Source organism: Esox lucius, chromosome 20 (genome assembly GCF_011004845.1).
Source record: "Esox lucius isolate fEsoLuc1 chromosome 20, fEsoLuc1.pri, whole genome shotgun sequence".
Classification (NCBI taxonomy): Eukaryota; Metazoa; Chordata; class Actinopteri; order Esociformes; family Esocidae; genus Esox; species Esox lucius.
In genome coordinates this window covers 8,800,625-8,818,860 of record NC_047588.1, presented here as the reverse complement: position 1 = coordinate 8,818,860, position 18,236 = coordinate 8,800,625, and the positions used below count along the sequence as shown (strand labels likewise).

The window sequence follows — 18,236 nt, the reverse complement described above, 5'->3', positions numbered from 1 at the left end:
CATTCCACACATTCCATGTGTCATCACGCTCTCTTTAAGGGCTCTCTTTTGTTAGTCTTTGGTCAGGAATTGCAACTAGCTTGTATGTTCCTGGCAGGATTCATAATTATTATTATTATTACTGGTTGTGCTGAGAACAAATGTCTTACCTGAATTCCCACCCACTGGTATGGCAGTGGTAAAGAAGACCTTCTCCACTTTGGGACCTCCGGCGTGTGACTGAAAACAAAGATGGTTACCAAGGGCCCACATGAACTCACCAGCCACCCAAATTCACTTTGCACTCCATTTCATCAACCGGAAGTGGGGGTCTTACCGCTTGGTCTGGGTTCTGTTGCCTGCTGGCGGCAGTGTTGAGGATCCACTGCAGGTTCTGGTCGGACATGACGAGGCCGGGCGGCAGCAGGCTCTGGGTGTGACTGGGGGCGACGGTGGGGGTGGAGGGCGCCGGTGCTGGACTGACGTGGCTGGCCGAAGGCACGGTGTGAGTCCCATCTGTGGAGGCGGTAGCGCCCGGTGCCACGTTGACCGCGCCCGGCGGAACCACTGAAGGCGCAGCGGAGGGCGCTGTGGAGGAGGTTTGGCCGGGCACTGGCGCAAAGTGTGAGGGGGCGCTGGTGGGGGCTGGGGCGGGCACGTCCGGCGTCCGCTGTGGGGCAGAGGGTGAGGGGGTTATGGGGAGGAAGGGGGCGGGGGGCTGGATGGGACCCGAAGGTGCCGGAGTCTGGGAAGAGGAGATCTGGCCTAAAGGGAGCTGGGAGGATGCTTCCAGCACAGTGGTGGTTGTGGTGTGGGAGTGGGAACAGGAGGAGGATGAGGAGACGAGGGAGAAGGAGAAGGAGACCGGCGTGGATGTATCGCCCACGGTGGACTGGCCAGTAGACTCCAGGTCAAAGGTTTCAACAAGGTTCTCTAAAAAGAAAAAAGACACTGAATATCAAGGTGAGTCACAGCCTCTAGATTGACTGAATATCAAGGCAAGTCATAGCCTCTAGATGATGGGTACTTGCCGTGAGGATGGCCATCGTCTTGACTAACACTGTTTTCTGGACTCTGGAACATGAGCTCAAAGATCCTCACCGGGGTAACACTACTCAAGTCTAAGTTTTGAGACTAACACAGAACAAAGCATTAGTCCGTGAGCAAGGAAATACAATGAGTCACATTCATTTAACCTTTATACTCAGAAACTAAATGCATTTGGCACTTTTTCTGACATAGTATCCAGCCCCTTCACAAACTAATCTAATTGTTCATTAAGTCCAAAAGCAGAAGGAGATAAATCAGATAATAAAATAAACTCACATTGTGGATGTTTTCTCTGAGCTCTGAGTCGGTGGAGATGAGGCTCAAGTCACTGAGGCACAGTGAATGATTTGCATCCTGTAATTAGAGATGAATAGGCCCTAATTACATTTGCCATTGCCTAGAGATATCAGAACGAGACATTTGAGAAGCCAATACGCTTTTCATTCAAGAGTAAAGCCATCTGAATTTCAAGTGAGAGACAGATATATTTTCGGGACCATCTTAATAAAATGACTTAACGGGTCCATTTGAATAATAGGATCATTACTTTAGGGCTGTCCCTCTGCACTGTGCCCTTTAGAACCGCTTAGGCGGTTCTTCTCCAGAACATGTAACATCAGTTGTCATTCCCCACATTTTTGTATAGCCCATTGCTGTTCCGACAAAGATAGCTTTTGTAAAAGGTCGCTAAATTGTTTTTTAAATGTACAATATAAACATTAAACTAGGGAAAAGGGAAGTCTCATGGTCACTGATTTGGATATGAACACCAACATTGATGACTGGTCAAGAGGAAAAACAAGGAAAATATGTTTGATAGATAGCCAATTATGGCTGAAGGTAGCTTATTAAATGATATATTACATTAATTTAGCATAACACTCATGAGTATTCTGGTAGGCCTCCGCAAATGCAAAAAGTCCACTGATACAGCCCCCAATAAAACATGCTGGTCTCTAAAGAAAATATATATTTTTAACGCTCCACTATAAAAACCTTGGTCGACCGGGAGCCTACCAACAAACATCCCATTAAAATGGGGTCAGTCCTACAACACTGGGTCAATTAATCCACTGGGGAGGGCAGATATATTCTAATAAGACCGACTAACACTGCTAGTAGCATGGGTGGGGGGTGCTCACCTCGGACAGGGGGTGGGTGAGGGTGACACTGAAGGGCTGGCCCTGGTCCCCGTGGCCTCTGACATGACTCTTCAGACTGTACTGGCTGCTGAATGCCTTCTCACAGCCGTCGCTGGGACAGTTGAAAGGCTTTTCCCCTGAAGGCAAGAATGATGTTGGGGGAGAAGAAAAGAGGAGGGTCACCTTCACTGTACGCCCGGGGAAATTAAAATGTCTTCACTTTCCAATCAAATAGTTATATATACCCAACATAAAATATTGGAGAAAGATTAACCTGAGTTGACAAAAGCCAGGGTGTTTACTCTGCAGAAACTCAAATCAGCTGGGCCACTTAACTTTTTTTTGACCTGTCTAATAAGAAAAGTGACACATTGGATTAAAGTCAGTCCTTCCTGTTTCATGCCTGATAGTCACAGAACGCAACTCTCCTGCTTCCCGCCTTTTGCCAGCCTTTCTTTCTTTTCTCACTTTTTAATTTTCTTTTAATCTTCTTTAAATCTTTTCCGTTCTATATTGGTTTTAATCATATTTTTACAATTTTATGTAATTTTTAAAAGAGGACCTCAATATAGTTTTATGATGGAGGAGCTAAGACAGCTATTGGTGGAATGGATCAACCGCTTAGAAGATTTAGTCACCAGAGCACTCCTCTAGTCGGCATGTGGGTCCTGTCCAGTAGGTGAATCAACAAATGCTAATGCTAACATAGCACAACAGGCTAACCTAAGGCTAGAGAGCTCTAAATATCTCCCTATACCTGATAGAACGCAGTCAAAACTGGTGAAAAGATCAGAGCAATTTCAGAGCGAATGGCTAAATGAGAGGATAACACAGCTTGAAATACGTGAGAGTGAACAATTCATTGACTCTGTAGCAGCTACTCTAGGGGTTGAGCTACCAAATGCTAACAGGCAGACACAGATAGGTATACAAGGGATTACTTCAAATCTAGACCACTCTGTCACGGACCTAGCTGACACTCTCCCATGGACATGTGCTAATGCCACTGGATTAACCGCAGAAGTTTTCAAACCAGCCTTCCCCAATGACACATCTTACTGGCACAGCACCGGGGCAAGAACGAAGGCATCAACTTGGTCTGACGTTGTGCGCCGCAGATGCAAATCCAGCAAGAAATCAAATAAGAGAGCACCAACCCTCAATCCACCACCTGAACACACAGAGCAAAACAGGTACGAACCACTGACTCTGAAAAAAATGTGTGTAAATGAACATAGGGAAGCAAACCACAACACTAGCATTAGGGCTAACCAAAATCCAAGAAATAGCCCTAAAACCACTGATAGGACGAGGGAAAGAAGGAACTCCACATCTGATAAGCCAGATACTAACTTGATTGGGGACGACATAACCAAGCATATCAATTGATAAAAAATCCCTAGAAGAAACAGTTCGACATCTTAAAGATTCTACATGTTGTCTGGACACACTGCCATCAGACTTTTTTTAAACATTTTTTAACTCTATAACAATGGACCTACAGCAAATAGTTAATAGCTCTCTACAATCAGGCATTTTCCTAACGTCTCTAAAAACAACTGCCATTGAGCCCCTATTAAAAAAAAAAAAGAGAACACGGCATGCATCTATAATGAACAACTACAGACCTGTGTCAAATCTCCCTTTTATAGCTAAGATCATTGAGAAGGTTGTCTTCAATCAACTCAGCAATTTTGTGAACTCAAGCTGTCTCTTAGACAAATTTCAGTCAGGTTTCTGACCTCACCACAGTACTGAAATTGCCCTGATTAAAGTTTTAAATGATATACGGCTGAATAATGATTCTGATAAAACAGCAGTTCTGGTTCTATTACATCTCAGTGCAGCATTTGACACTGTAGATCATAGAACACTTATAGATAGGCTGGAAAATTGGGTAGGACTCTCCAGGACAGTGCTTAATTGATTCAGATCTTATCTAGATGGCTGGAGTTACTTTGTCAGCATTGGTAATCATGTACCTGATAGGGTGGCTATGACATGCAAAGTTCCACAGGGATCAGTTCTCAGACCGCTTCTGTTCAATCTCTATATGCTGGGCCAAATTCTACAGAACAACAAAATTAACTACCACAGCTATGCCGATGTTACTCATATATATGGCTCAAGAACCGTGTGACAACAGCTCAATAGACTCTTTGTGTCACTGTATAGAGCACAAAAATACCTGGATGAACCAAAATTGTCTACAATTAAACCAAGATAAAATTGAGATTGTTTGGCAATAAAAATAAAAGAACAAGTATTAGTAAAGAGCTGGATTCTCGGGCCCTTAAAACCAGGGATCAAGTGCGTAATCTTGGAGTTCTGATAGACCTCACATTTAACAGTCATATCAAAGCGGTCACAAAAACCGCATTTATCATCTAAAAAATAGCCAGAATCAAAGGCTTGGTGTTCCAAAAAGACCAAGAGAAGCTCATCCATGCTTTTCTCTCTAGTAGGGTTGACTACTGTAATGGCCTCTTAACTGGACTCCCAAAAAAGACGTTAAAAACACTGCAGCTCATTCAGAATGCTGCTGCTAGAATGTTAACTAGGACCAAGAGAAAAGAGCACATTACTCCGGTTCTTAAATCTTTGCATTGGCTTCCAGACAGTTACAGAATAGATTTCAAAGGGGTGCTTTTAGTTTATAAATCTCTGAATGGTTTAGGACCCAAATACATTTCTGATATGTTTGCAGAATATAAACCGAGCAGGGCTCTTAGATCCATGAACACAGGTCAGCTAGTACAGCCCAGCGTTTAGCACTTATGCTGTATACAACTGGAAAAAACTACCAGAAGATCTTAGACGTGCCCTGAACGTATACATTTTTTAATCCAAGTTAAAAACACTTCTCTTTTCACGTGCCTATGACTGAGCACTTAAACTTAACCACACTGGTTTGCCTGATAGCTTCCTATGTTTTTATCCAATATTGAATCTTTGTTTTCATATTGCATTTTTTATTATTATGAATTAATTCCATATTTTCATAGTTTACATATAAAAATTACTCATGACATTACACCTGTTTTGATCATTATATTGCAATGATGAAATGGCCTGAGCTTGAAATCAACTCATCCGTCAATTTATCAACAAGTTTCTCTGGAAAAGAGTGTCTGCTAAAAAGATTCAGTGTAAATAATATTATAGGGCATGGATGAATGCAAAACATCCAATGGGAAATTACAATGTTGCTGATGATAACTTGTATTACATTGGATAGCTTTAAAATGATGAATGTATGAGCAATGTTAACAGTGCCATTGATCTCAGTGAGACAATGTTTAGAACTGCTGAATATTTTCTTTAAAATGACAAACATTTCTTTCAGTATATCAGAAAAACGTGTAACATTTCATGAAAAGGTTTTAAACATCCTCTCCATGAACTGCCACCTTAACGTGGTGGAGGGGTTTGAGTACCCGAGTGACCCTAGGAGCTATGTTGTCTGGGGCTATATGCCCCTGGTAGGGTCTCCCAAGTCAAACAGGTCCTGGGCGACGGGTCAGACTAAGAGCGGTTCAAAAACCCTTTAATGATGGACAACATTTTTAGGACCGTGACGTTGCCCGGTATGGCGCAGCGGCTGGGGGTCGGGCCTTTCCCCACGGGGTCCGCCCGGGCTCAGCACGAAGGAGCGACGTGGGGCCGCCTTCCCGTGGGCTCACCACCTACAGGAGGGACCATATGGGGTCGGTGCGAAGAGGATCGGGCGGCACTCGAAGGCGGGTGCCTCGACAACCCGATCCCTGGACACGGAAACTAGTTCTAGGGACGTGGAATGTCACCTCGCTGGCGGGGAAGGAGCCTGAGATTGTGCGTGAGGTTGAGAGGTTCTGACTAGAGATAGTCGGGATCACCTCTACGCACGGCTTGGGCTCTGGAACCACACTCCTTGAGAGAGGATGGACTCTTCACCACTCTGGAGTTGCCCATGGTGAGAGGTGGCGGGCTGGTGTGGGTTTGCTTATAGCCCCCCAGCTCTGCCGCCATGTGTTTTGAGTTGACCCCGGTGAATGAGAGGGTCGTTTCCCTGCGCCTACGGGTCGGGGATAGGTCTCTCACTGTCGTTTGTGCCTACGGGCCGAACGGCAGTGCAGAGTCCCCGACCTTCTTGGAGTCTCTGGGAGGGGTGCTGGAAATTGCTCCGACTGGGGACTCTATCGTTCTACTGGGGGACTTCAACGCCCACGTGGGCAACGACAGTGACACCTGGAGGGACGTGATTGGGAGGAACGGCCCTCCTGATCTGAACCTAAGTGGTGTTCAGTTATTGGACTTCTGTGCTAGTCCCAGTTTGTCCATAACGAACACCATGTTAAAGCATAAGGGTGTCCATCAGTGCACATGGCACCAGGACACCCTAGGACGTAGGTCGATGATCGACTTTGTTGTCGTTTCATCGGACCTGCGGCCGTATGTCTTAGACACTCGGGTGAAGAGAGGGGCGGAGCTGTCAACTGATCACCACCTGGTGGTGAGTTGGATCCGATGGCGGGGGAGGAAGCTGGACAGACTCGGCAGACCCAAGCGTACTGTAAGGGTCTGCTGGGAACGTCTGGCCGAGTTTCCTGTCAGAGAGATATTTAACTCCCACCTCCAGCAGAGCTTCGACTGGATCCCGAGGGAGGCTGGAGATATTGAGTCTGAGTGGACCATGTTCTCCACCTACATTGTCGAAGAGGCCGCTCGGAGCTGTGGCCGTAAGGTCTCCGGTGCCTGTGGAGGCAGCAATCCCCGAACCTGGTGGTGGACACCGGAAGTAAGGGATGCCGTCAAGCTGAAGAAGGAGTCCTAACGGGCCTGGTTGGCTTGTGGGACTCCTGAGGCAGCTGACGGGTACCGGCAGGCCAAGCGGACTCCAGCCCGGGTGGTTGTGGAGGCAAAAACTCGGGCCTGGGAGGAGTTCGGTGAGGCCACGGATAAGGACTATCGGCTGGCCTCGAAGAGATTCTGGCAAACCGTCCGGCGCCTCAGGAGAGGGAAACAGTGCCCTACAAACGCTGTTTACAGTGGAGGTGGGCAGCTAATGACCTCAACTGGGGATGTCGTCGGGCAGTGGAAGGAGTACTTCAAGGATCTCCTCAATCCCGCCATCACATCTTCCATTGAGGAAGCTGAGGCTGAGGGCTCAGAGGTGGACTTGTCCATCACCCGGGCTGAAGTCACTGAGGTAGTCAAGAAACTCCTCGGTGACAATGCACCAGGGGTGGATGAGATCCGCCCTGAGTACCTCAAGTCTCTGGATGTTGTGGGGCTGTCTTGGTTGACACGCCTCTGCAGCATCGCGTGGTGGTCGGGGACAGTGCCTCTGGGATGGCAGACCAGGGTGGTGGTCCCTCTTTTTAAGAAGGGGTACCGGAGGTTGTGTTCCAACTACAGGTGGATCACACTTCTCAGCCTCCCTGGGAAAGTCTATGCCAGCGTACTGGAGAGGAGAATACGGCCGATAGTAGAACCTCGGATTCAGGAGGAACAGTGTGGTTTTCGTCCGGGCCGTGGAACACTGGACCAGCTCTATACCCTCTACAGGGTGCTGGAGGGTTCATGGGAGTTTGCCCAGACAATCTACATGTGTTTTGTGGATTTGGAGAAGGCATTCGACTGTGTCCCTCGCGGCATCCTGTGGAGGGTACTTCGGGAGTATGGGGTCATGGGTCCTTTGCTAAGGGCTGTCAGGTCCCTGTACGACCGAAGCAGGAGCTTGGTTCGCATTGCCGGCAGTAAGTCAGACCTGTTGGACTCCGGCAGGGCTGCCCTTTGTCGCCGGTTCTGTTCGTAATTTTTATGGACAGAATTTCTAGGCGCAGCCAGGGGCCGGAAGGTGTCAGGTTTGGGACCACACGATTTTGTCTCTGCTCTTTGCGGATGATGTTGTCGTGTTGGCCCCTTCTAACCAGGACCTTCAGCATGCACTGGGACGGTTTGCAGCCGAGTGTGAAGCGGTTGGTATGAAAATCAGCACCTCCAAATCCGAGGCCATGGTCCTCAGTCGGAAAAGGGTGGCTTGCCCACTTCAGGTTGGTGGAGTGTTCCTGTCTCAAGTGGAGGAGTTTAAGTATCTAGGAGTCTTGTTCACGAGTAAGGGAAGGATGGAACGGGAGATTGACAGATGGATCAGTGCAGCTTCTGCAGTAATGCGGTTGATGCATCGGTCTGTCGTGGTGAAGAAAGAGCTGAGCCGTAAGGCGAAGCTCTCGATTTACCGGTCAATCTACGCCCCTACTCTCACCTATGGTCATGAGCTTTGGGTCATGACCGAAAGGACAAGATCCCGGATACAGGCGGCCAAAATGAGCTTTCTCCGCAGGGTGGCTGGGCGATCCCTTAGAGATAGGGTGAGGAGCTCAGAGTGAAGCTGCTGCTCCCCCACATCGAGAGGGGTCAGCTGAGGTGGCTTGGGCATCTGTTCCGGATGCCTCCTGAACGCCTTCCCGGGAAGGAGACCCCGGGGAAGACCTAGGACACGCTGGAGGAACTATGTCTCCCAGCTGGCCTGGGAACGCCTCGGTGTCCCCCCGGAAGAGCTAGAGGAAGTGTCTAGGGAGAGGGAAGTCTGGGCATCTCTGCTTAGACTGCTGCCCCCGCGACCCGACCCCGGATGAGCGGAAGAAGATGGATGGATGGTTTTAAACATGATCAAGCTGGGGAAGGGCCTCAAAAAATTATAAATTCTGAGGGGTGATGGACTGACGTTGCCTGTTGCAAAAAAAATGACCACACCCCCTGACACACCCACCACCTGAGCCCCTTTCTGATCCCCTAAAAACCCTGAACACCATCTGGACTCGTCTGGAAATGTAAATATATGGCTGGTTGATAGGCTTACTGTGGTACTGTACAACTGAGGAGTAGTGTAGAGTGTACCTGTGTGTGTCCGTACATGCGTCTTTAGATGGTGGCTAGCAGCAAATGCCTTGCCGCAGCCATCGTGGTCACACCTAGAGGGAAGAATACACAAACTATCGGTCAATCCATGCCCAGCAACAGGGACCTAAAAGGATGAGCACTATTTGAAATCATTGGTGCCGCAGAAAGCATTGTCCCAATACAAACCAATACAAAGTATAACAAACCAGATATAGGTTCAAAGAACTCACCGGAAGGGCTTCTCCCCCGTGTGAGTACGAATGTGTTTCCTCAGGTCGCTCAGCGTTGTGAAGTACTTAGTGCATCCCTCTGATTCACAGTTGAATGTCTTCCCAGTGTGCAGCCTCTGATGGGCTTTCAATCTGCCAAAGGGGAGACGATCCAATTTCATTAACCACAGGGAAGATATAAAAGGAGCTTCAACTTACATTTGGGGGATACAATTTATGTCCTATGAAAACATGTTAGAACGATTTTCTAACCATGTTTAACCACCTTTTTTAATAGTCTGAAAATGTACATTAACCAGGGGTCTAATTATATCTTTAAACAATAGTAACCAACGCCCCCAACAAGAAATACTGGTTGCTTCAAGAAGATTCCAGAAACTACCAGCTGGGCCAGCCCCACTCCTACAGAGTATTTTCTTTTTTAATGAAATTCGAATTTCATTAAAATAAAAATGTTTGCTTTGCTTGGGAGTAATGAGTGCAGACTGATGGCAAACTATATTTTTTGTTTTTAGGAATTATGAATGTATAACAATCTAATTAGGAAAAAAGGGTTCAGAATACTTGTATATTAGGTAAGGCTTCCAACAAATCCTGGTTAACCCTTATGTGGTATTTGAGTGATAAAGCACTTGCATAATCTCTTGTGCAATGATTCACCTCTATTGTATATTTTCATCATTGGGCAAGTCAGTGCCAGGGAATGTATTTAGACCCTCCTACAATTTTCCTTTTTTTGTTGGTAGTGGACCTGGGCTATTAGCTGCATTCAAGACAAGGTCATTTTTATTGATCACTTTTTCCCCAGGAGGCTGGAAGTACACTGGCAGCCATGTTCTCTCTTTTTGTATCCTGACTAACTACCCATTCCATGCCAGTGAGTAACACAACCCCTTTATGATACTGCTACCAAAATCCTTGAACACATCTAAATACATTGCATTGTCTCCAAATTTCTAGCTGTATGACTTTGAATACTGCTTGTGTATTTGCCCTGGAGTCCGACCAAGGGCAGTGAAAGTGGCTAGCTCTGTCAAAGTTCGAAGGGTTTTGAAATTGAATATGGTAGCCTTGCCTCATTGCTCTTTAGCGACTCCTTGGGCTCCTGTGAGAAATTTAAAGTACATTTTTTGTTGGGGTTGGTGCTACTTTAAATTTTGACAGTTACATTTTCATTTCTACCGCAAATGTTTATCGGTCACTGGTCTCCTTGATCACAAAAAATTGGTATTGGCCCTGAAAAAAAACACGTCGGTCGATCCCTACTCAGGAGTTGCCAGATCAAGATGAGACAAGTGTCCCATGTGGGGGATCCAGGTGGATGCCTGTCCTAAAAGTTATGCAAAGTTGGTAGAATCTCATTCAAATTCATTACCTACTGGATTGGTTGATGTGTTCAGGTATTTAGCCGAAAGTTCTGACACACAACTTTTCTACTTTTTCCTAGCACTGACTTAAATTACGTAGTTGTCCCACCTACCTGCCTCAAGATGAATGCACTAATTATAGGAATGTCTCCAAAAACATTAAGATGTTAATGTATGAACACATGCAATTAAGACCTCTCTACCATTAAAGTCGTCAGATCTCTGCAGATTAGACAGCTGCTTTCAATTTTGTATGTTTGACAGCTACTTTAAATAACACCAGAGTAATCCTGGATTATCTTGTCTGTATTGAAAATAACAAAATAATGTCTCAAAGAATTTGCATGATGTTTTTCTAACTTGACTTGCACTGTCCGGGTCTGCTAGCTCACAATCTGTGCAGTTAGTAACAAACAGGGAAACGTCAAAAATAAATTCCTGTATTTTCCTATTTGTCATAGACTCTCCCTTTTCATGATCAAACATCAAATTTGGGCTGAGCAATATGTTATCACAATTTATCACAATATCATTCGATACTGATAAATATCACAATATACACTCACCTAAAGGATTATTAGGAACACCATACTAATACTGTGTTTGACCCCCTTTCGCCTTCAGAACTGCCTTAATTCTACATGGCATTGATTCAACAAGGTGCTGAAAGCAGTTGATGGAGATTTGTGGGATGCACATCCAGGGCACGAAGCTCCCGTTCCACCACATCCCAAAGATGCTCTATTGGGTTGAGATCTGGTGTCTGTAGGGGCCATTTCAGTACAGTGAACTCATTGTCATGTTCAAGAAACCAATTTGAAATGATTCGAGCTTTGTGACATGGTGCATTATCCTGCTGGAAGTAGCCATCAGAGGATGGTGGTCATAAAGGGATGGACATGGTCAGAAACAATGCTCAGGTAGGCCGTGGCATTTAAACGATGCCCAATTGGCACTAAGGGGCCTAAAGTTTGCCAAGAAAACATCCCCCACACCATTACACCACCACCAGCCTGCACAGTGGTAACAAGGCATGATGGATCCATGTTCTCATTCTGTTTACGCCAAATTCTGACTCTACCATATGAATGTCTCAACAGAAATCGAGACTCATCAGACCAAGCAACATTCTTCCAGTCTTCAACTGTTCAATTTTGGTGAGCTCGTGCAAATTGTAGCCTCTTTTTCCTATTTGTAGTGGAGATGAGTGGTACCCGGTGGGGTCTTCTGCTGTTGTAGCACATCCGCCTCAAGGTTTGTGCGTGTTGTGGCTTCATAAATGCTTTGCTGCATACCTCGGTTGTAACGAGTGGTTATTTCAGTCAAAGTTGCTCTTCTATCAGCTTGAATCAGTCGGCCCATTCTTCTCTGACCTCTAGCATCAACAAGGCATTTTCGCCCACAGGACTGCCGCATACTGGATGTTTTTCCCTTTTCACACCATTCTTTGTAAATCCTAGAAATGGTTGTGCGTGAAAATCCCAGTAACTGAGCAGATTGTGAAATACTCAGACCGGCCCGTCTGGCACCAACAACCATGCCACGCTCAAAATTGCTTAAATCACCTTTCTTTCCCATTCTGACATTCAGTTTGGAGTTCAGGAGATTGTCTTGACCAGGACCACACCCCTAAATGCATTGAAGCAACTGCCATGTGATTGTTTGGTTAGATAATTGCATTAATGAGAAATTGAACAGGTGTTCCTAATAATCCTTTAGGTGAGTGTATACTAGGAATGCGAATTTCCTGTAATTTAATGCACATTAAAAATATGTTGAGTACAATGCAGTTGGACATTGCCATGTGTTATTGAACTACATCACAAGTAAACAAATAAGATAAACAAAGTGGTGGAGAGCATTTCCAGAAACCGATCCAACACAAAGAAACAGTCTTCAAAGCTATTTTAGTGAAGTAACAAATTAGTGATCAAGTAATGATTGTTTTGGATACTGAAACTCATTGTTTAATTAACAAAGCTCTATGCAAACTTAGAAAATTACTTCATGTAGGACATAAAGCCTGAAGAATCCAGAGTTCATTGCAACTTAGAATAACCCTCATTCATGAAACCTTCTCAGAAATGTTTTTATCATTGGGAGATACTAAGTGAAACTGTGGCACCTGGTCGAAATGAGCGTAGATGTCATCACAAATTAATACATCAGATAAAGCCATGGACACCAGAACACGCTGCACCGGTCATTATTAACATATGACACACCTATAATTGATGCGGGTGTGGCGATCATCAATCTCTGAATTGACAGATTTCAACATAAATGATAGCCTCAAATGGCTAATTAACCATTCGTCATTCTCTGTGACAATATCAGTGCTGTTATCGAACACATTCGCGTCTCAGCCCAGAGCCGAAGTCTTAAAAGAGGAAGCTCTGCCATCATTAGGGTAACTGCTGTTGGCAAAATTATTATATGATCATTTTAAGATCAAATTTGATCGTATGCACGTTTCATGAATGAGGGACTATGTTTTTCTGTATATTATGAACAGAACCAACCCATCAAGGCAATATGGAAGACTCCGTTAGCTACCAGTTGGGTCGGCCCCATCCTTACATACCTGCCTCCCCCTGCATTTAAGGGCTCCATGGAAGCGGCTCAGGGTGGAGGCCAGGACCAATGATTATGAACAGAAAAAGCCTGGAAGACAGTTGTTGGAAGACGGCCAGGAGATGGAGGTTGCTGGATCAGCTAGCAACAACACCTACATCTCGCAACCCCCACCGGAGAGTTGACGCTGCTTCCCAAAACACAGGGTTTGACCTTTGCTTTACCTTTCTCCCTCACCCCCACCCTTGCACTTCTGTTCTGGTTAATAAAATGCCCTCCAATGCCCTGAACACACCCTCTGTTTTGATTCCCTGTGTCTCACCCTGTTACAACATGAATGTTGAAACATTTTAGAATGCTGATCAATTAGATATAACATCCCAATTTCTCAATCCACATCCTCACGCCTCCATGTATTATCACTGAAACATCACTGAGGTTTAATGAGATTAGTCTGAAAATGTGCCGTAACAGTCGCTGTAGCACCACTAAAACTAATGAGCTTTTTCTCAAATGCACTGCATTAACGTAACACTCGCAGTAGCAATGTAAAACTGGATTGTTTGCATTAATGTGAAGTACAATCCTAAGCATTCCCCACGTTACTGCTGTAATGCACCATGCCATGAGTGTCATAGCAAAATGATGACCCAATTCAACATCAATTTATTGAATTACAGGGATGTTGTCAGTGTACTTTAAGCCATACTTTGGCTATTTTTAAAGCTGTCAGTTATAAGATTCTCAGCAATGTCTTACCTTTCCATATTCCTCCATATTGCAATTCCGGGTGAATTTAAACACGTTAAAGCATACTAGTGGTATTTTAGCATATTATTATATTATATTGTTTTGTTTTTTCAATTTATTTCGGTCAAATACTTATATTTATTTTAGAAAACAGAAATGTTGCAGTTTTCTATAAAATTATAGCACTTGTAAGCATTATCAGTGTGTGAGACTATTTACTATGATCTAATTAATCGCAATAATAAACATCAGATTAATTAATTATCTAAACAGTTGCTAGCCCTAGTTCAATGTCACCACAACAGAGCCAACTGCTGGCCAGGTGCAATGTAGCAGATACACCAAAGCCAGGATTTCAAAGGAATCATTTGGTATTTTGGCAATAAAGTCAGGTTAACATGTCGGTGCCATTTGGATGCATCCATTCAGTTCAAAGGAAGTAAATTAATCTAGAAACGAACTGAACAGAACTTAGGCCAGAGTAACTAATAATGCATAAAGGTACTAGTCTGTGCTGGAGAGAAATAAATTATTCTACTAACATTAGACCACAATGACTTGACAGAAAACTTTAGCCAACAGAAACGGTGCTGTAGATAAGATAAACAAGCACTTCCTCTTTCATAGCAAGCTTATTAGTTCAGACTGAATTTGTAAACTAGTTAAACAGTGAGCTCTTTAATGTAAAGAAATCCATAACCCTTTTCCTTTGCAATATTATAATCATCAATGAAATGACAAACCTCTCTGTAACAGGTCTTAATCATAATAAAATAAATGACAAAAACTCAATCTGATAATGCCATAATGTTAGAAGGAGACCAAATTTGTTTTAAAACCGCATTTCTCAAAAATTTTTGTGCCAGGTTGTTAGGTGTGTGTGTGCGCGCACGCGATGAGGGAAGCAGCGAACTGTTGAGAGAAAGCAATCAAGTCAAACTAACTGATAGCAAACACTAAGTGAGTTTCTGTAATCCTTCTGATCAGTGATCACACAAGTTGTCTTGAATGAATTAAATTGAGAGAACCTAATCAAGATAACCAGCTGATACTAGGCTAATCGATAATACAAAACTTTGAGCTGTGCTCTCTCCATTTCAAACATAGATACATATCTTCTAATAACTTGCCACACGGAGGCATGAATTCAGTTGAAATATGTTTTGATGATAACGGGACTGGACGACAGCAACAAGCTATACAAATTCATGCGGGTTTTTATGATTTATTCATTGTTACATTTGTCACATCCCTACTAGGTATTCACATCAATTGTGGCCCTACAATAAAATAATACCTCAACACTAGGATGTGTGTTATCAAGCCTCACCTATACAGCGTATTGAAGGCCTTTTCGCAGCCCTGAACATCACACTCGAAGGGCTTCTCCTTGGTGTGTACTCGGACATGGATCTTCAGGCTGTAAGAAGTGAGGAAGGCCTTGCCACAGCCCTGCTGGTTGCACACAAATGTGTACTCGCCCCGGTGGGTCTTCTGGTGCGTCCGCAGATTGCCTGCCGTGCTGTAGGTCCGCGTGCAGCCCTCGAACATGCACTGGTACCGCTTCACCTGATGAACAGACACATGCAATTATAATGATGTCCCAGGTTAATCGAACGCATCCTCCATGACTCCTAAACAACACACTGGACAAGGTCTGAGGCAAGGGACCTTAAATGGGTTGAGGAGATGAGTGTAAAAACAACAATTGGTATGACTGTTCCTTCAACAGAAACATGGGTAAATGTAAAACAGCAACAATGTCTCTAAGAAAATAATAGGGATGTGAAAAAACAAGTGAAAGCATCTTCTGCATGAATCAGCAATATTGCTACCAATCTAAAAATCTGTAAATCTAATAGAATCCATCTGAAGACACACAGAAGGAAACCTCCCCTTCTGCCAACACTGCCAATATCAAAAAGGTTTTCACCCACCATCACGTTTGAGGCAGGATTTCGCTGGTATTTTATGTATGAGTGCAAAAAGATGTTTTACCATGCCGATACACATAGGCAGTGCAAGATTTTGAGAAGGTGGTCGCCTTTGTGTTTTCTATGCAGGAAAAACCCTGTAAACACTAAAGAGTAGGGATACCAGAAATGTTAACTTCCATACCATACCACAGAAAAAAAAAAACTATTTCAATACCACAGCAAAGAGCCTAATACATCAAGTGTATTAAAAGACAGAAAAAGAACAAGGCAAGCCTAGATCAGCCGGCCCGCAATTAAAAGTGATAAATGTTATTGCCTTCACTGGATTCAAACCTAGGTCTCCCACGTGAACAGCTGTGTCTTTAACCACTATACCACGGTGCTATACATTTGCCCAGTGTCGGTATAGCATCTCGACATTAGATAATTCTGTCACAAATAACATCAAACCAACTTTGAATATTTCGCTAAGCACCATTAAGCATTGTGTTAAACAGACTGTTTCTTAAGTTTACCTCCACCACAAATACCATCCTATGAAATGAATGTCTTTTGCCACAGGCCGTTTAAACAGCTTATTAGCCAGTAATAGGCTTACTAGTATCTACTAACTACTTGAACTTAACACAGCCAAAGCTATTTCATGGCACAAAAGTGTGTTTTCTTTGATTCGTGAATGACATTGATACAATAACTATCAATATAGACGACAATAACTGACTTTTTCGTCAAATGAAAAGACAAGAGAATCATGGAAACCCCTACTCTAAAAACCCAAGTGGTTTTTATCGAGCCTATATTACCCCAACAATCATGCACGGATGAATACTTCGAAAATACACCAGAAATAGTTGCAATATACAGTGAGGGAAAAAATTATTTCATCCCCTGCAGATTTTGTACATTTGCCCACTGACAAAAAAATTATCAGTCTATAATTTTAATGGAAGGTTTATTTGAACAGTGAGAGACAGAATAACAACAAACAAATCCAGAAAAACTCAAAAATTATAATTGTTATTTGCATTTTAATTAGTGAAATAAGTATTCAACCTCTCTGTAAAACATGACTTAGTACTTGGTGGCAAAACCCTTGTTGGCAATCACAGAGGTCAGACGTTTCTTGTAGTTGGCCACCAGGTTTGCACATATCTCAGGAGGGATTTTGTCCCACTCCTCTGGAATCTAATTGATTGATTGCTTCTGTGGACAGGTGTCTTTTATACAGGTAACAAGCTGAGATTAGGAGCACTCCCATTAAAAGTGTGCTCCTAATCTCAGCTCGTTACCAGTATAAAAGACACCTGGGAGCCAGAAATCTTTCTGACTGAGAGGGGAACAAATACTTATGTCACTCATTAAAATGAAAATCAATTTATAACATTTTAAACATGCGTTTTTCTGGATTTTTTGTTGTTATTCTATCTCTCACTGTTCAAATAAACCTACCATTAAAGACTGATCATTTCTTTGTCGGTGGGCAAACATACAAAATCAGCAGGGTATCAAATAATTGTTTTAACAGTTTTATTTTAGGCTTACTATAACATAGCTACTGAAGGTTGTAGCCAGCGAAGTTTGTGTCTATCCTGACCCAAATAGTATGCACGGATGCATACTTCAAAAATCCACCATAAATAGTTACAATATAACCATGAAAAGTTTTATTTTAGGCTTACTATAATGCAGCTACTGAAGGTTACAGCCAGCGAAGTATTTAAAAATCCAGAACAAATTCTAATGCATAATTTGCTTTGACTGTGACGAGATTCGAACATGGGACCCATTAGTTGCAAGTCTGTGTCTCTAACCACTATGCTATTTAACACGGGCTAGTCAGTCAGTCGGTAAGACACATTCACTCTTCCAGACCAGCTCCGCGTATGCAATCTGGCAAAAATAACTACATTATAGCATGTTTTTTTCTTTTTAAGGGAACATTAAAACACTCATTATAGAATCAACAACTACAGTAAACCTTGGCCTTCAGTGCTAAAGTTTCTGACCACATAGAATTCACTATGAGATTAGAAATAGTCTACTTGAGATACACTCACCTAAAGAATTATTAGGAACACCATACTAATACTGTGTTTGACCCCCTTTCGCCTTCAGAACTGCCTTAATTCTATGTGGCATTGATTCAACAAGGTGCTGAAAGCATTCTTTAGAAATGTTGGCCCATATTGATAGGATAGCATCTTGCAGTTGATGGAGATTTGTGGGATGCACATCCAGGGCACGAAGCTCCCGTTCCACCACATCCCAAAGATGCTCTATTGGGTTGAGATCTGGTGACTGTGGGGGCCATTTCAGTACAGT

The 18,236-nt window shown here is 43.6% G+C and overlaps 1 protein-coding gene across 3 annotated transcripts in view; it reads right to left on the bottom strand.

The window, feature by feature from the left end:
- Positions 1-18,236, bottom strand: part of mtf1 (metal-regulatory transcription factor 1) — a 32,144-nt gene that overhangs the window by 5,293 nt on the left and 8,615 nt on the right. For all 3 annotated transcript variants that reach the window (XM_029115523.2, XM_034288773.1, XM_029115524.2), the window contains exons 3-10: positions 15,308-15,546; positions 9,287-9,418; positions 9,054-9,127; positions 2,172-2,308; positions 1,306-1,383; positions 1,011-1,113; positions 317-912; positions 150-219 (exon numbers count right to left, since the gene is read on the bottom strand). In XM_029115523.2, coding sequence (XP_028971356.2) covers positions 150-219; positions 317-912; positions 1,011-1,113; positions 1,306-1,383; positions 2,172-2,308; positions 9,054-9,127; positions 9,287-9,418; positions 15,308-15,546 — 1,429 coding nt within the window. The remainder of the gene's footprint in view (positions 1-149; positions 220-316; positions 913-1,010; positions 1,114-1,305; positions 1,384-2,171; positions 2,309-9,053; positions 9,128-9,286; positions 9,419-15,307; positions 15,547-18,236) is intronic.